Source organism: Crinia signifera, chromosome 4, assembly GCF_055691185.1.
Source record: "Crinia signifera chromosome 4, ASM5569118v1, whole genome shotgun sequence".
NCBI lineage: Eukaryota > Metazoa > Chordata > Amphibia > Anura > Myobatrachidae > Crinia > Crinia signifera.
The window spans coordinates 179,059,666-179,079,973 of record NC_139220.1 but is presented as its reverse complement, the minus strand read 5'-3'; the positions used below and the strand labels follow the sequence as shown (position 1 = coordinate 179,079,973).

General features: G+C 38.6%; 1 protein-coding gene across 2 annotated transcripts in view; it reads left to right on the top strand.

Moving 5' to 3' along the window:
- SEMA3A (semaphorin 3A) overlaps positions 1–20,308 on the top strand; it is a 221,723-nt gene that overhangs the window by 169,881 nt on the left and 31,534 nt on the right. For both annotated transcript variants that reach the window (XM_083183085.1, XM_083183084.1), the window contains exons 8-13: positions 1,189–1,303; positions 2,830–2,899; positions 3,227–3,371; positions 6,997–7,216; positions 18,898–18,989; positions 20,143–20,184. In XM_083183085.1, coding sequence (XP_083039211.1) covers positions 1,189–1,303; positions 2,830–2,899; positions 3,227–3,371; positions 6,997–7,216; positions 18,898–18,989; positions 20,143–20,184 — 684 coding nt within the window. The remainder of the gene's footprint in view (positions 1–1,188; positions 1,304–2,829; positions 2,900–3,226; positions 3,372–6,996; positions 7,217–18,897; positions 18,990–20,142; positions 20,185–20,308) is intronic.

Here is a 20,308-nt window from a genome sequence, read left to right as displayed (position 1 = left end):
CAGCCATATACAAATGCTTTTATCCTCCAGCACCCAGCAGAAGCAGTGGCTGGATACTAGTAACATGAGAGAACACCTCCCCCATCACCGGTCCTTATGGCTCCCATCTGACAGGCCCTGCATGCACACACATATGCAGTCTGGCGCAGGCTCTGAGGTGGCCCCACACTGGCTAAACCTGCCAGCAGGCAGCCTGTCAGCTCAGCGGTGAGGGGAGATAGAAGCAGGAAAGAGAACATTGGCAAGGAGATCCATTCAAACTAGATGCCCAAGTCTGCTCGCTTCCCCTGCTGGTGTTCCTAAAAATTGCCTCTAAACATCCCCACCCCAGTTCTCCCCATTACTTTTTCCTCTTCATCTACCTCTGTGGTGGAGTTGGGAGTGGAGGTTTTGTGTGTGTGTGTGTGTGTGTGTGTGTGTGTGCGTGCGTGTGTGCGTGCGTGTGTCTGTGTCAGGGGGGATCAGTCCCAGGTCCCACGATTTCTTATAGCAGCCCTGTAGGTCACAATATGAATGGTCTCCTTCACCAAGAGGAAAACAAAATCTGCTCAACACTTTGTGTTTGTACTAGTTACAGACTTACTTCTTTATTATTCAAAGAGAAACAACTATTTGGCAACAGATTGCTGTCCATTATTTTTGCACTTTCCTCATAAAAAGACGTATTATTATTTTTTAATAAGGGATCGTACACCAGATGTTCAAAGTGTTTTAGGGTAAAATACATATGTATATTTATGCCCAATGGCATTTGGATATGTTATTCATCAAACTCTCCTCAAGAGTGTGTGCTGTGATGACAAAAACCACAAATCCATATGAGTAACACATTTAAAATATTTTCCAAATGTAGAACAAAATCATGTTTTTTCCCCAAGAGACTAAACACACTAACATATTGCACAGCAACATAATTTATATCAGATAAACTTACATTGCTGAAGCATGCTATAACTCAATGCGCATGCTGTATGCATTTCTTGTACTAAAGGTTAGATTTTAGTGTAGTGTCTTACAAAGTGCAGATTTGGTTATAGACGATCTCTATGATATATGATTAGAAGGCAAATGTAAGATTTAGATGTATGGTAATTGTTGCTATAATTGTTGCTAGTTTAGAGCTTGAAGGAATTGCTCTAATAAAGCATAAGTAATCTGATCGCAGTTTGTCACATTTTTACTTGGCAGAATGACTTTGGTGGACACAGAAGTCTGGTTAACAAATGGACAACTTTTCTAAAGGCTCGTTTAATTTGTTCTGTGCCAGGTCCTAATGGAATTGACACGCATTTTGATGAGTTACGTAAGTATAAGCCACTGAAATTTTTGAAGATTGAGAGAAATGTATAAATTTTATTTTTTCACATATTTCACTTTAAAATATTAGATCATTTGCCCTTTTTCCTAAGGTCAAACATGGACGTTCTAGTTCACGCACTTACATCCTATCATGTAGGTGGGTATTCTTCAAAGAGAGCACCATGACACAGATATCTTCCAATTCCTCCAAGCCATGTTTCTTACTGAAACCAATTTCCTGTACTTTCTAATTAATACTGCTTTCAGCCAGCAGATGCAGGGTCGCACCGGAACTTTGAAACGGTTCAGTGCCGATACGACCCTGCATGTGCATATCCCATCAGCGAACCGACAATATTGCCGGTTTGCTGACATTATTGGGAGCAGGGGAGGAGACAGCGCTTAGAGCTGGCGCTGCTCCAAGTACTGCCTCCTCCACAGTGTGAATGGAAAATGGGTCGCTCGATCCGATTAACCCATGCACACCATAAAGCAACATGGTATCGGACCTGTAGGAACCCTTCTTTTTAACTGGTTCATATTGCTGTTGCTACCAGTTTGCTGTAACCGGTAACCCCTTTTACATTGCACCAATTACCGGGTCAAACTGGTAAGAAACCAGCATGAACCCAGTAATTAGGTGTGACGTGAAAGGGGTAACAATCTTCAAATTGCTTAATGCTAATGAATGAAAGTTATTACTTCATGGGCTGTTTGCACTCACACTGAGGGGTGACTGCCTAAGTTTGGTTATCCCACTGCCTTGGAGACTATAAGCTAAGAGATGGCTCTACCTGTCCAGAAAAGTGGTAATGATGCCTCTCCAAGTATGCCACTGGAGAAAAGGCCTTGCATTATTTTTTGTCCCTAAAAACAAGCAAGCATCCCACATGTTTTTTTTTGGCCAAAAAAGGCCAATGGGGGAATTGTTGATTTGTTATTTATGTATTTGATTTGTTATATATGTATATTCCATGAGCTCTCAGAAAAGCAATATAATTAACTCTACAAACACCAAGTGATATTGATAAAATGAAGAATGCTGAGAAATTGGGTTCCCTTTGCTAATTATTATACAGTATGTTGTGATGTTTTTATGGCCTATGTAAAAGTGAAATGACCTGAGGCTAGTAAGAGAAATGCTTTAAGCAAAATGTATAATTACTTGATACAGATGAACACTTGAAAATGGGGGGGTGGATTCATTTAGTCCATTTTTTTCAGCTTTACGAATTTAAGAAATGCCCAGAAATTTTTTGAGCAATCGTGTTTGAAAACACATGGATTGGCTGTGAATACGCTGTTCCATGTGGTTTTCGACCATGGTGTAGTTTTTGACTAGTAGAAAAATGGCAATAAATGAATACCCAATGTAGGAATTCCAATAATATATGTCTCAACTTCACACCTAAAGGTAGGTTTTCTGAAGAGATATTTCATTTCCTAATAGTCAGACATGTAGAAATGTATTATTTTAAAATGCTATTTTTATTTATTTCTATTATTTTCTGTGTCTATTTTCTATTTCAGAGGATGTTTATTTAATGAATTCCAAAGATCCCAAAAATCCAGTTGTATATGCAGTGTTTACAACTTCAAGGTACATTAATGTGTTCTTCCTTTATTGGGCCAGAATTATTTATTATGTTTATCATTTTCAATAAAACATAGCCAATTTACCCAATAACCTCCTGTCATATGGTTTTTTACATTGTTTAAATTTTAACAGTTTTCTTCAAAAGTTTTACTACACTAAAATTTACAAATGTTTTATTTGTAGAAAGCTGTAACTAGTCAGATTTTTTTTAAAAGGTTTGTATAACGATACAATGTTTAAGAGGGTTGCAAATGGCCATTGTACAGTGGTGTTTTGTTTATACTATCTTTTTGAAGACATTAACCAGAACATTAATGCTTTTCTTTATAGTAATGTATTCAAAGGTTCCGCTGTATGCATGTACAGCTTGTCTGATGTTCGAAGAGTGTTCTTGGGTCCATATGCTCACAGAGATGGTCCTAATTACCAGTGGGTGCCGTATCAAGGTCGAGTTCCTTATCCCAGACCAGGAACTGTAAGTAGCATCATGGTAAATGTAAAATAAACTGTATTCCTGAAAGCAAAGTCATACATAATTCTTGGTGCAAGCAGACTTCTACAATCAAATATAATTTATACTTTAAAGTAAACACTAATTTAACATTGATATATAGGGGGAATTAAAATGGATGAGAGATGCAGAAAGTGAGTGATTTGGTAAGAAATCTCCAGTTTTTTAAAGTGGCAATCATTTACACTGCAAAACCAGTTTGATTTTGAAGTGTAAATGATTGCAGCTTTAAAAAAAACCTGGAGATTTCTTACCAAATCTCTCACTTTCTGAATCTCTTATTTTATTAAATCTTACTCAATATGTGTTAACTACCTTAGAATTGCAATAGGTTATTGTAATAACTGTTTTTGAATTTATATAACAAATGTGAGTGATGCTGGCATTTTTAGTAGATATTTTGAGCATCTCTCACAGAGATGTTAGCACTAAAAGGGTTAAGGTGAGAACATTGCGGGGAAACTGTATGGTGGCAACGTTGGGAGGTATGGAGTGAACCTTGGAGGACATTTGGTGCTGTGGCAATGTTAAGAGATACCGTTTGAACATTAGGATATATTAATTGAATGTTATGGTTTGAATTTGGAAGATGTGTAGAAACATTGATTTTTGTCAGTACTTTGGATATTTGCTTTAGTTTCATTCTAATGTGGTGGTGGCAAATACACATAGCATTGTTGTTATAATGGTTAGCATTACTTCCTTACAGCACTGAGGTTTGGGGATCAATTTCTACCATGGTCTTAAATGTGCAAAATATGCTCATTTTTCCTGTGCTTTTTTGAGTTTTCAATGGATATTTTGGATTCCTCCCACGATACAAATATACACTGGCAGGTAAATTGGCTTCTGACAAAAATTAACCCTAGTGTATATCTGTGTGTACATGTGGTAGATCATGGGTCTTCAACCTGTGGCCCTCCCAGATGTTGTGAAACTACATTTTCCAACATGCATTGCCACATTTTTTCCTATGAGAGCATGCCAAACCTGTCAGGGCATGCTGGGACATGTAGTTCTACAACATCTGGAGGGTCACAGGTTGAAGACATGTGTGGTAGATAATAAAGAGCCTTTTTCATACTTGTATGCAAATCTGTTGTTTGAGGACACATTAGAAGGCCTTTTAGCATGTGCATAATGGCTCCTGGAAGCTAGCACTGAGCAGCCCCCTTTGCCACCCCCACTTGGGGATGGTATGAGTGCAACCCATGGTATCATTTTTAAAAATAAGGTCATGTAACCCTTTGTAGATGTAGCCAGGCCATGGTCTACATCTTTCAAGGTAGACTTCATGGCCCAGTTAAGCAGTTTCATCCGTCATTCTGAGTATGTTGAGACCTAAATAGGAACTAATCTCCTGGCCCTGACAAAATACACATTAGAATACTAAAATAATAGAGTTCTGTCATAGCACTACCGTTATATCTGTTATCCAAAGAATCAATAAACTTGCGGATGATACCAAGGGACTGGTGTATAGCTAACATAGTACCAATATGGAAGAAAGGTAGCAAAACGAACAGGCCTATACTTAGGACACACGGGCATGTACTGAGGCTCGGGGAAAATAAATTCCATACTGAATTAAGAAGAGGATTGATCACCCTTAGAGAAGTAAAATTCTGGAACTCATTGCAGGTGGGGGGTGATTACAGCAACTACTGTTAATGAATTTATATAAAAATTGGACACATATTTGGCCACTAAGGAAATCCTATAGATGTGACCTATAGGCAAAGATCACATCATGACTGTTTTACTTTTAAATAAGATACAAAAAAAATGTCCTGATATGTTCACGTTTTTATGACTACCTTAAGACCTACAGTATATGAAGGTAGGTCAAGAAAGGAAAATGGTGCACCCTACAATCTGCAAATCTAGATGAATATGAGCACTTGTACATATAAAGTGCAATGTAGATCTGCCTTTGCATTTTAAAAATAAGTGTTAATGAAAAACAAACTACTAACCACACACTCCACTGCCCATTAAATGGCACGATTAAATGCTACAATGTAGAAGAACTGAATAATGTTTATACAGTAGTGCACAATACATGGTGTTGCCAGGTCCAGATACAAATGTGTATCTTTAATAAAATATAAAACAAATGTTTCAGTTTGAAGCTTATAACTGCTTTCTGGAAAATGTTTAATTCAGCTCAGAAAAAATGTGAACTTCGATATCTGTTCAATAGATAGTTAGCCAGATTGTTTGTGTCACTATTGATTTTATACCATTGCTATTTAAATATTAATCGCAGTCAATCAAGGTTAAAACAGAGATGATTGATTTTCCTCCTTTCTGTAAATTATTGTGGAATCTATACTTCTGGTTTAAATATTTATTTCATGGAATCTGGGCTATAAAATGTGCTTCATTCATTTACTGTACACATTAAGCTGATTTGTGCATGTGTTCAGTATAAAACTGAAATGTGATTTCAATGGGAAAGTATCCTGTCTTTATTTAACTAGAAACTAAATACTCACCACCAAGACACATTAATCTCCAATCTTCTGTAAATTGGTTTGAATGCAATAAATGAAAACAATGGTGTTATTGTGTACACGATTTATCTTTGTGACTTATGTAATTCTTCCTGCCACTTCACTGCTAATATCTTGTCCCCACTGAGCTTTTCATTGTAGGCTAACTAGTAAACCATAGAGTGCAACTAATTGATGGAAGCTGATACCGATTTGTAGATGTTGTTTTTGTCTTCAAATAGAGGAAGTATAATATGTATGCCTCACATGTTAATATACTGTAATCCCTTTTTCTGTAATACTACAGTAAAAAAAAGAAGGCTTTAATATGTGTAATTACAAAATGATTACAAGTCAGAGAATCTCAAAACCATGAGGTTGTACATCAATAAATATTATAGTCCTATTAAAGAAATACAATTTGTGCTCAAAAGTTCCCTTCTGGTTAGTGTTGTGTGGATACTAGACTATTCTTAGTATCTGCTAGAAAGCCACACAAGGGGAGAGATCAGCCTTGCAAAGAGATAAAGGGAAGAGAGATAAAATTACAGATTGAAGCTGATTGGCTGGTGCAATTGGGGGGTACTCAATGTGGGGTCATGCCTGTCAAGCGAGCTCGACAGCCGTGACCCTGTCCCATTCTCAGTCTGCTCGAACGAGAAATCGCAGGCGGGATTCATTGTCCCGCCAGCAGCGGGACGAGAAGGGGGTGTGGCCGGGAGCTCGTCACTTCCCAGCCGTTCTCGGCAGAATGAGCTTGACTGCTTATGAAGTCGGGCTCGTTCTGCTGAGATACCCTGTTCAATGCTGTCGGGGAATGACTGCGGGTGATTGAATAACCCCCTTTATCTCTCTTCAAGGATTTACATATCCCCTTAATTTTAGAAGCCGCAAAATCACTGAAACTCTTACTTGTGTTCTTTTGACAAATCTATTGCATTTTCCATATATATGAAAACTACATATCTGGTAGGCTGTTTACATTAAAGCACTTCTAAACATGTAGCAATGTTTTGCCCCAATGAATTCCTTTTTTTGTACTCCAAACACCGAGATCTAAAGTGTATTTTTTTTGTCCACTCGTGTGTTTTTAGTGCCCAAGCAAGACTTTTGGCGGCTTTGATTCAACAAAGGATCTGCCAGATGAGGTCATCATGTTTGCCCGAAGTCATCCAGCCATGTTCAACTCTGTTTTTCCAATCAACAACCGTCCAATCATAATTAAAACTGAAGTGGATTATCAGTTTACTCAGATAGTGGTTGATCGTGTGGAAGCAGAGGATGGCCAGTATGATGTAATGTTTATCGGAACAGGTACTGCTTTAATTCCTGCTTTGTTTATTTTCTTTTAGAATTAAAGGCTGTTTTAGCAATTATAAAAATAAAACATTGGAAAGTTAAAACCTCAGAGTAAACAGGAAAGTCATAGTCACCGGTGAAAAATATATATATATATAAAAGGAATAGCTTAAATATTAGCACTGGGGTGATATCACAGCAAAACGACGTGTGTTAGAAAGGATCTGTTTCACTGTGAGTGTGATATTATTGCTAAATGCCGCCATCAAAGAATGCAATTGGGTACTCGGGGTCAGTTTTCAGATTCCTGTGTTGTAAATCTCCTGACTCAGTTCAAATTGATGCCTGACATAAATCAGGAGAAAACTGAACACCGGGCTGAAGCTTTAGTTGCTAACATGTTACATCTGTGGGAAAGTCTTACAGTTAGTTCAGGAAGAGGGCATTTGTGGATTGAGAATTAAAGTGTGAATAATTTTTGCTATGGGTGTTATGGTGTCGAGCTCTTACAATTAGTTCCTTTTCTGCTAATCTGATTCTCTGGGAGCTATAAAACATTCTCTGTCATTTGTATGGATTCTGATCTCACTTATAGTTTCTGGCAAGGATATGTTCAGGAAACACAGCCACAAGTACCCAGTGATCTGTTAAATGCTACAGTTAGCATGTACTGTATATCATAAACATATAACACATTAGTGTAGGGTTGAAGTTAAAGATAAATTTGTGTAAGGTAAAATAAACACAATATAAAATAAATACAATAAATGAGGTTTATACTGTTTTGCAAACCATATAGACAGATCCACCAATAATATACTGCCATCATCAAGCCTTATGTTTAGGTTGATATTATTATGATTACTATTATTATTACTATTATTATTATTATTATTATTATTATTATTATTATTATTTTAGGCTATTACTAAAGTCAGATTTTACCAGAACCCTGTTTCTTTGCTATTTCTTCCAGCTTTTTTTCTTCTGTTCTACTTAATTCATTATTATTTTTTGTCCTTCAATTGCAATGTCTCTTCCATTGCATTGTACCTTGTTCCTTCTGCCTGGAATAGATTATCAGCAGGTAGGAGATTGTGATGTCAGTAGTAATGTGCTACAGGAGAAGCTAGAGTGCAGTATTCATGACAGATAGCGTGTGATGGATGTGGGTAGAAGCAGGTGTTGGCTGTTGGGGGAAATCTTTCAAAATACTTGCATGGGTATTAGTGAACTATGAAATAGGGTTGCTGTATATGCTGTCATAGATTTTGGCAGAGCCCCAGGTTAGGAAAGTTTACTAATATAATGTGTTTCCAAATATGCACTAACCAGTCTATCCTTTAACAATTTCACACTCCTGAATTTTTTGCAGCTCAAGCTATTTTTATTTCCAACATTCTACATTTTTAAACGACCCTCCAAATGGGAAACTGCTCATCGCGACCCTCATTTCTTTATATATACATTAAGCTATAAGGAGTCCAGCTTGACTATAGCTGTTTAAACTATTGTTTATTTATTAAGCATGTTTAATATACTTTAGCAATTGTAAAAGTAAATAGCAGTAAAGTGAGTGTTTGTGTGTGTATGTGTGTGTGTGTGTGTGTGTGTGTGTGTGTGTTGGTTGCATCAACCAATATAGTTGTAGCTACAGGTAAAAAGTAACTTTTGGGGGGTTATTCAGACCTGATCGCTATTGTGCGAATTTGCAAGGCAATCGATTATAGAATGACTGTCCCTACATACAGATCGTAGTGCACATGCACGAACAGCAACAAAAGTCAGCAATTACTATATTTACAATCCCCTTGCAACTTGACTGACAGGAAGCCGGTGCTTGTGAGTGGAAATCAGAAGTTTTATATGGCGTTTCCAGAAAAATGTAAGCGTGCCCAGTCTTTTTCATGGAGAGTCTGCTACATCAGAGCCAGCCTTGATCAGCCCGATGCTGTTGCAGTGTGCAGTGAAACCATTTAATGTTGAGTGAGTTGCCTATGGATTTGTAGCTGGATGGCGATCGGCAATATTTTGGCGGGTTATTTGCAGACTTGCACAGGACAGTTTTTTCTCTGTCTGGGTGGCAACTATGTGACCGCAGACCTCTGCAAATTCACCCACCAGCGATCAGGTCTAAAACAGGCCCTTTGTTAGAGTGCAAACAATATATTGTACTATAGGGCTGATTCAGGATTGCTCGGGGTTTGAGTATCTACATTCCTACACATGTACAAACCCCTGCAGTGAAAGGCTTTGGCAAGTTACACACTTGTCAGGCCACTCACTGTGGTGAGGGAGGGCCGGGGGTGGGCAGGGGTGGATACCGGGCCAGAGCAGGGAAACGCCCAGAGATTTATGGGTGTCCCCATGAAAACGCAGGAGGACATTGAATGATTTCTCCTGCTAGCGGCCACATGCAAGGAAGCGAAGGCATTTGGATGCCGGGAGGGAAGGGTGTTCAGTGGGGCGGCATTAAGGTACTCGCTAAGCAGCGAATGACCGCTGCTTAGCAAACCAACCTGAATTAGGCCCTATGTCTTGTTATATGTATACTTATTTAAGATTATTTTACTGTCATACATTTCACACAGAAAACATGCCCTCTGCACTGACACATAATGTAGAATAGAATACTGTTAACCAATTGAGTTAATGCAGACTATCTGACACCTTTTTATTGCATCTCTATATGTACATGTTGCAAAAATGTTATTCTAAAATCCAATTAAGTGGTTACAAGTGCTGTTGCAAGCCAAGACAGGTTTGCAGCCTTTATGTTGCCTGCAGGTCATTCACACATTCATGGCATATGAAGACCATTAATACTTTTTTGAGAGACACTTGGTCAAAGCTGACAGAAATGTTAATTAGCACATCACAGTGAAGGGTAACACGATGACCAGAACATGGGTCTCAACACATAATCTTGCTGATTTCAACAGAATTACCATTTATAACATGGTGAGGTGATATATAATACACTGTTTTTCATGAGAGGTAATGGATTATTTATTAATTGTTGCCATGGTGAAAACGGCAACTCCACCACTTTTGCTTAATTATTAATTCTAGAGTTTCATTATTAATGCCCAACGGTTTCTAAACACCAGTTTTCACCAACATGTTGCATGAGTTAGGAGCCAGCTGCTCTTCATCTATTAAGGATTGGAAGGGAATAATCCAATGTGGATAGACTAAGTATGCCAGTGTGCATCTCCTCTTCCTTAGTTAATCCCCATCAATGTCACATCCGTAACTCCCAACATAAAAACACGCTGCTAGCAGTCAAAACATCTAGTTTGGTGGTCTACGACTTCTCATGGAGACTTCTGTCCAAATAAGAGGATGTGAATCTAGGCTGCAATGTTATTTTAGTAGCTCTGTAAATTAAGGGAAGTAAATAAAATATATCACTTTCTGCCATGTCTCACACATGCACAGTAATTCTTACAAAATGTAAAAAAAAAAGGGGGCAGAACTAATGTTTGCGTTGCTCAATATACACTGTAACTTGTACGACTTACAAAGTGCAATCAATGTCTCGGTGGATCAATTCTCTAAATATATGACTTAAGGTAATATTTCAAATAGTGGAAGTGCATCTGTCATTAAAGTGAATTAATAGCCCTCTTATCCTTTAGCTGAGCTGCAAACTGGAGCCTATTGATCTTAAAAGAAGTAAATGTTTTAATTTGTGTGAAAGTATTTGAAATTCTACTCTTTAAAACTTGATCTGTAACTCAGATACACTGTATCCTTGGTACCTGAGGCCTGGTCGCAGTCTCCATAGTGATTAACTTGTGTTACCTTTGACCTCTAAAGTTTCTGCAGATGCAGAGGCTTCACATTTTATGCCGTGTATTCTTCAGAGAGCCAATTCATTTAAACTGAGGTTCCCAGAGGTTAGCTGTCAAATTTCATCCTCACCTTATCACAGCCCACATCTACATTTGTGGACTAATGTGCGGTGAAAGTTTTAATTACAGTGTTTTGTTCTTGACACATTTCTTAAATCAATATGCAGTACTCCCAAAAAAAAAAAAACTTCTGTGTGATATTAAATAACCCTATAATCAATCCATACCATTTTACTGGCGGAAGGCACCCTAATGTTTTACTAGAATATGAGCAGGTTGATAGATTGCTATTAATCACTTAAGCGTTTGAAAATTGTGTTGAACGATATGAATTTGAAGCTCGAAGAGTTTATTGGTACAAATGCACTGTAGTCCACCAGACGTTACTGCCAGGTATGTTCAGCTGTCCTATTCTCCTGGCAAGCTGGGCTAAGTTCAAGCTGTGTAGCTGGCATGCTTCAGTTGCTTTGATCATAGTGAACACTGAGAAGCTTACATAACTTGTGAATTGTTATCCTAAAAGTACATTAGGTTAAAGGTAAAATTCCAGTTCTTTCTACTCTGAATGTTTGATTCTTGTTGAATAAATAAATAATAATAATAATAATAATAATAATATATATATGCATAGATCTCATATGATAAGCTTACATTATATGATAAGCTGCTCGCAAATACAAGAGGAGGTACATACCACCTCCTGCCTGCATTTGCGATTGCAAAAAACTGCAATGTGATCACAGTTCTAGAGGAACATCATGACCATTGGTTGCAACATTCCTCTGTGACTCATACTTAGTAAGTATGACCTTACTCAAGCTGCCAGACACAGGAAACTGTGTTTGCGATCGCCGGACCCATACTGCACAAGCGAATAAGGGATCTCTGGCTAAATTACACCCATAGTTCAATCAAGTGGCAAAATGGCATTTGGTATATTTTAGCTCAAAAGAAATGTCACTCTAAATGGTCTCCTTAGAATATAATACATTCTGAAATATTGGTTTGAGATTTGTATACAGTATATATATATATATATATATATATATATATATATATATATATATATATATATATATATATATATATATATATATATATAGGGCTATTTTTCAGCAGGCTCCAGCAGGAACTGAGGCCCTTATTCTAGTTCACTCTTTCTGACAAAATATTTCTTAGATGGACAAAACCATGTGCACTGCAGGTGAGGCAGGTGTAAAACCCCACCCAAATGTAATTATCTCTGCACAATAATACTTTGTCAGAGTGAACTAGAATAAGGGCCTCAGTTCCTGCTGGAGCCTGCTGAAAAATAGCCCTGTATATATATATATATATATATATATATATATATATATATATATACTGTATATATATATATATATATATATATATATAAAAAGTAAGCCCACATGAAGCAAATGCTTCCAAAGCTAGTAGATTAGTTTCACTTGCTACCTACAGATGGCAGTGTTTCAAAGCTGCACGGACACTAGACATAGAGAGAGAGAGAGAGAGAGAGAGAGAGAGAGAGAGAGTTTTCTTTATATTTTGTTATTTCATTGAACAATCTAACACATATGTTGCATGCATGAAGGCACAAAAGTAAAAAATGATTCACATTGATGCAAGTAAACTTGAATTTAGTATAATTAGGAATTAATTTGTATGGCCCATGCTTGTCTAGAGTTGATAATCTGGAATGCATGCCCACTGTGACAGATTTTTGGAGCATAAAATATTATTACACCTACCCACTTGCAGGCATGCTGCACAGTTCTGGTAAATTCTTCTAAAGCTGGCCATGGGAGCATGCTGCGCACTGTGACTGACTCTAGCTTGATAGACATAGCTAACAACTGTTACTAGATTGTAGTACACTATAATGTCTCCTATTCCATGGGCTGACATTCATAATCTCTGAGTATATTCCTTTTTTTGTGCGTATTTATAATATAAATGTGCAGGTTCTGATTTACTCTGATTTACTCTGATTTCAAAGCAGGATCTTATTGGCTATCCCAAATTACATGACTGTTGTTGACAGTTGATAGCCAATAAGATCCTGTTTAAGGGTAGCATTTGAAATACAATATAAAGGTGCGTACACACGGGGGCGATTTTGTCCAAAATATTGCCCGCAATGGGAGTGTGCACCGGCGATATATCGCCGGGTGCGCGCTCCCGTTTTTGCCCCTGTGGTGATCGCTGGTCGCAGGAACATGCTCCTGCGACCAGCTGATTACCACTGCTGGGCTCCCCCGGCAGTTTCTTTTTCATCAGCGACCATCTCTGGTCGTTGATGAACAGGAGAAACTGAGCAATATATTGCTCAGCCATATATTGCTCAGCAATATATGGCTGAGCAATATATCTCCCCCGTGTGTACACAGCATAACTATGGAAGTTTAAGGGTGTGGCTTGGGGCTTGTTAGTCACTATGTCCATTAGAACAAGAGGCTTTAACTTTTGGATTATAACATAAAAATAATGGGTTTCTTTTCCCAAACCCTCTTTTATATTTGAATATGTTAAATTGTGAAAAATGTAATTGTATATTGTTGTAATATATATATTTTTATTTATTTATTTATTTTACTTCGCTTTTATTTTTATCTTCCCCATAGTCTTTTTCTCATTTCGGTATTAAAGTTTCTCTCCTTTCTCCTCAGTGATCTCTGTCTCTGGTGTCTCCTCTCTGTGTGTCTACCTCATGAACAGTTCCCCACAGAGGCTACTATGTAGTGGGCTCTGGGCTGCTGCGCTATAATATTAATAAATTCATACTCAGTCTATACTGCATGCCATCACAATGAAACCATTTCTATCAGTTCCCTGCTTTATTATATGGAATAAACAAACTCATTATCAAATTGACTCTCACATCCTGTAGAGGTGAGAGAGAGAGAGAGAGAGAGAGAGAGAGAGAGAGAGAGAGAGAGAGATACTTGATCCTGGGCATTAAAATGCTTAACAATATGACTGTATTTAACCTGTTGAGTGTCAACATTGCTGTGAACGACCTTCAAAATATCCACAAAAAGTGCCAACATCGCTCCCAGTGACTGCTTTTTTAATATAAATAAATACAAACACAGCCAAGTCAATTAATTGACGTTTAGCTAAATATTGCACCAAAATATGTGAGTGGCACTGGCATTTTTAATGGATATTTTGAGGATCTCTCAAAACAACATTGGCACTGAAAGGGTTAAGGCCACAAACTGTCACTGAAAATTCTTGAGAAGTGTAATCTGCGTAATTGGTGGGAAATCTACAAAATCAAAGAAAGTTTCAATAATGTGATTGGTAACATGTTAGCACAGAGCAATTATCGAACGTATCAAATATCTGTACATACATCATTTATATAAGAAACCATTTTATAGTGCTGTCAGTGCTATTCTTTCTTATTAGTGAGTTAGCTGGTTCATTATTGTAAATTAGTACTGTAGATACGGCTTAACATCTGCTTGGCAGCTATTCATTGCCTGCATTTGTATCACTGCAGTGGTTGGTATTCATGAAGAGCTATGTAAATAAATACAGCTAAATTTAACAAGGGGTTTCACAGAGGAGTAATTGAAGAGAATACTGCACAGCAAGGTTAAATGAACTGCCTCAAGCATGCAGCTGCATGGCTAGTAAGGAGCACATTCAGCTGTACTCCAGCTTCACAAGTGTCCTCAAAGATCAACAAAGATGTTATCTGGACCTTTGCACTTATGTGACACGTTCCTTCCTCTGATATATGTACCCTAGTGTTGTAAAACAACCACAAAAAAAACTACATTAAAATCTATGATATATCACTGCTGTTTATTTTCAGCTTGCTTTACTGAAAGGCTTCTGTAATGTTTATACTGTAGTCAACAATGTAAATAAAATACATTTACTCTGTATGTGTGTGTGTGTATGTATGTATATATATATATATATATATATATATATATATATATATATATTGCACACAGAAAAAAGCAGGAATAGGTGCGCTGGCACCTTTGCTCAAACAGAGCTGTTTTACACAGTTCACAGTCTATAGGCACATATCCTCAAATTCTGGACCGTCGCTCCTCTTCCTCGCTCCCAATTCCCAAGGGGAGATCACCAACACTTCTCTACAACAACAGAAGAAAAGGGCGCCCAATGGTGCAGTATCTTTGATGTTTTTATTTTACATAAAAATGTTTAAAAGTGCTTAATTACCAGATATTTCATCTGCGGTGGGCTAAATTAACCACCTGGCAATACATAAATCCACACTGGCAAGCTGGATACAAATGGCGGGTATGCGAGCCCCTGCTGTGCACTCACGGTTGCCGGCTACACACTGGCTGTGTGCAGAGTTAATTTAGCCCACCGCAGATGAAATATCTGGTAATTAAGCACTTTTAAAAAATTTTATGTAAAATAAAAACATCAAAGATACAGCACCATTGGGCGCCCTTTTCTTCTGTTGTTGTAGATATATATATATATATATATATATATATATGTGTAGTGGGCTGCCTGGCACTCCTGTACTGACAGGGACAGTGGGTTGCTTGCCTGGGTGCTCTCCTGGGGAGTGTGAGCCCCCAATAATAGAACCAATGAATACAGGTGTCACTCCGGGTCTTGATGCAAAATCAACCTTTACTGTTATGCCAACATCGTTTTGGGCTTAGCTTGTAAAGACGTTGGCATAACAGTAAAGTTTGAATCAAGAGTGACACCTGTATTTATTTATTAACAGTTTCTTATATAGCGCACACATATTCCGCAGCGCTTTACAGAGAATATTTTAACATTCAGTCCCTGCCCCAAAGGAGCTTACAATCTATATTCCCTACCACATGTACATGCGCACACAGACATTCTAGGGTTAACTTTGTTGGAAGCCAATTAACCTACCTGTATATTTTTGGATTGTGGGAGGAAACCTGAGTACCCCAAGGAAACCCACGCAAGCACGGGGAGAATATACAAACTCCGACCATGGTGGGCATCGAACCCATGACCTCAGCTCTGTGAGGCAGTAATGATAACCATTACACCGTCCATGCTGCTGTATTCATTAGTTATATATATATATATATATATATATATATATATATATATATATAATAACGATTTTCAAAAAAATGAAAACAGGAGGCGGCATTTAAAGAAAACGTGGGTAAATTGTATTAAAGCATAAAAGTGCAAAACTGGTCAGTATACATGGTCAACAGTTTCGGAGCTGACGCCCCTTCCTCAAGACCACTGACACATCAACTGAATCAAACAAAACATAATGGTGAAGTGCAGAAAACGAATCACCATTATGTTTTGTTTGATTCAGTTGATGTGTCAGTGGTCTTGAGGAAGGGGCGTCAGCTCCGAAACTGTTGACCATGTATACTGACCAGTTTTGCACTTTTATGCTTTAATACAATTTACCCACGTTTTCTTTGAGTGCCGCCTCCTGTTTTCATTTTTTTGAAAATCGTTATTATATATATACATATATATATATATATAACTAGGACAGTTTATAGGGGCAGTATCTGCATGTCCTATCCATTTACACTCTAGATGGAATATAGTACAGTACAGTGGATATTTTGCAGTTATTGGTACATTTTGGGCTGACAGTACTATCACAGGCATCCAAGTGCCGCCCCCAAACATGTACCGCCCCTAGGCCAGTGCCTCACGTGCCTAATGGGAAATTCGGCTCTGCCCTTACCCCTCCGCATGCTGCCGCATTTAGGGTCCCGCAGCGCATATCTTCTCCCCGCTCCGTCTCCTCCTGCAGTTCTAGTTACGCCACTGGTTATCATGGCTCCTCTACCCCCCACCCCCCTGTAGTATGTCGGGAGACCATGATGATCAGGTTTATTTGGTGTATGGGGCAGTGCCAGAGTAGGAACCACTGCTGCTATGTGCTGGCCCACCTCCCACTATGTGATGTCACACAGGAGGAAGTTGCCAACAACAAGAAAAAGGTGTAGAGTTTTAGATGCTTTGCAAACACACTACTGACCACAGGGTTGCCTTTCTTTGCACCCTGCTAGCCAAATGCAGAGGCAGTGGGGCAGTGATGGCACTACTTGCATGACCCTTCCTTCCAGCCCTGTTGCAGGGGGGAGGGTGGGGGTCCAGCTCTCTGAGGAATCTTTGGACATTCTGTTAGTGTAGTAATATATATGAGTCTCCTGGACATTCTGGGAAACTAGCAATATATTTTTGAGAAACTGACAGGTTGGAGAGTAAAGTAGTTAATGACTTAGATATTTCAAAATAATCAAAAGTCTCCTACATCATGGTTTCAGTAAAAATATTTCTCAAAATAACTTGCACAGCCTAAGTTTCCAAATGAGATTTAAAGTATTTCAACTCATCAATCAAACTTTGTAAACATGCACATTTGAAGAACACTATTATAGAACCTCAAACACATGTAAGTTTCATGGATGAGCAGCGCTATGCTAATTTCTGTTATTTTATTTATTAACAGTTTCTTATATAGCGCACACATATTCTGCAGCGCTGTACAGAGAATAGTTGCACATTCACATCAGTCCCTGCCCCAGTGGAGCTTACAATCTATATTCCCTACCACCATGGGCATGCACACACAGACATGCTAGGGTTAATTTTGTAGGAAGCCAATTGACCTAAGAGTATATTTTTGGATTATGGGAGGAAACCGGAGTACCCGGAGGAAACCCACACAAGCATGGGGAGAATATACAAACTCTGCACAGATAGGGCCATGGTGGGAATCGTACCCATGACCTCATCGCTGGGAGGCAGTAATGCTAACCATTACACCGAGCTCCCAAGATAAACCCTACATTTCAACCAAAATTCTAACCATTACACCGTCCGTGATGCCCTGTTTATAGATATTTCGGTACTTGTTTCCTAGAACGGCCACACCGATTTTGATCGGGTCGGAAAAATCGTGTTGATCGCATCGCATGCGACCAAATCGCATGCGATGCGACCGACGCGATGGACCCGATTTTTACATTGAATCAAATGTGAATAGGGTCCCTGGGACCCTATTTTACACCACCTGATGGCTCAAATGGCCCCATTGTGAACGGCACCCCACGATTGACGCCATCCCGAAGCATGGCGAGCGGTACGCGTCCTCCGACCTTTTCATACCCCTACTATCCACGTCGGCGTGGTGAACGCAGCGAGCCACCGAGCCCGAAGCGTGGCGAGCGCACGCGCATTACTTCACAGGTATAATGGTATAATGGTACAATGGTACAATGGTATAATGGCACAAGACCGACGCGATGAACGCGATTACAATGTTAAAAATATTTTAACATTGAACCCTATTGCAAAATCGGGTCCATCGCGTCGGTCGCGTCGCGTGCCATGTTAATGCACGCGACCGACGCGATCAACGCGATTTTGCCTTTGCCGGTAAAATGGACCTGATTTCAAAGGAAATCAGGTTCATCGTGTACCTTAAGTTAAGGTACACGATTACTCCCGATTGTGGCCGTTCTAGGAAACAAGTACCGATATTTCCTCTTCAGTGCAGTTTATTGTTAATTGAACTATAAGATACTTATAACTATGAAATATAGACATTAATTATATTGCTGATGTACTGTACTTAGTGGTTTCTAGCATATTTTCTCAGTAAGGTGCCAGTGTTCGAGTGACTTGAAGTTTGAAAATCTCCAGGAAAAATAAAAGGATGCAGTGACATTTGTTTTCATTCCATGGTCTCAGTAACATGTCATCTATACCACCCATTTTACAAATAGACCTTGATATTTTCCAGTGTGCACCTAAAATAACAAAGAAAATGTCAATTAAAGTATTTTTTTTTCCCTTCCAAAGATAGGGGAACAGTTTTGAAAGTAGTTTCTGTGCCAAAGGAGACCTGGCATGATTTGGAGGAAGTGCTACTGGAAGAAATGACAGTATTCAGGGTGAGTACATTCATAATCGTGGTGTAATGTGCTTTCAGCAGAACAAGTTATAGCTACAGTCCTGTATCACTGAGCCAAAATCACAGCAATCACTCGGAATCACAGAACCCAACACTTTTCTTCTTGTATGATTTTAACATATACAGTATAGTTCATACATACTTGCCCACTTTTGAAAACTAGTTTCAGGGAGATTATAGTTGGTAGTAGAATTTTGCACAGTGCCCCATATAGGGGGTGTGTCATGCTCCACTCAAAGGGTGTGTCTAGTTCCATATATGGGGCCAGATTCTCTAAGCTTCAAAAGTGATAAAATGGAGAGTGATAAACAGCCAGCCAATCAGCTCCTACCTGCCATGTCACAGACTGTGTTTGAAAAAATGTCAGGCAGGAGCTGATTGGCTGGCTGTTTATCACTCTCCATTTTATCACTTTTGAAGCTTAGTCCATCTGGCCCATGGAGAGATTGTGAAAAGAGATTGTTAACCTGGCACCTAAAATCGGTGATATGTACTGCTACATCTGAGAGGAATCTTTTAAAATGACGTTGATCCAAATGTAGATGAGCCCCAAAGCAGTTAGTAAGAGCTACTATACTTGCTAAAGTGCTGGGAAATGGTGCTGATGATTCAATATAAATGTATCTATCTCTCATTCCTTTTTTCCCCCAAAATGTAACAGTGTAATGTGGGCTGGGTGAAATGAGAGAGATTGTTAGACTAATGAGGGAGAGAGGGAGATTGCTGCTATTTCAGGGAGTCTCCTGTTGAGTTCATAAATGTAGATAATGTTTTCCATGATATCATTATTAAGAAAATCTTGTTAATTATCAGTACATAAATGTATATTAGGAAAGCAACAGCTAAATGTTTGAGATAAAGGAAGGTCATAGGCTCTGTGTAAGGGGCGGGCAATTTTAGCTCATTTTCTAAGCGATCTGTCTCAAATAAATTCTTTATACTGTAAATAAGCACACATTGTGGGGTTTCCAAATCTCTCTCTAAGGCATTGTGCATGTGTTTTCTGCTGTTACTTAGTAACAAAACAAAGTAAGATATATTATCTCCATTGTTATAAACCAGAAATATTAAGCTCTGCAATTCTAAACAGAATGTAGACTATTCTAACCTGTGCTTTGTGTTTCCCCCTCTAGGAGCCAAGTCCCATTTCAGCCATGGAGATTTCCACAAAGCAAGTATGCAATGGCTTTTAATTCTTTTACAATGTTTCCATTACACTACAGCTCTTTTCTCTTCCGGACAGCATCCTGGCAACCATCTATGTACTACTTGTGATGTCACATCCTTTTGGTACACTTT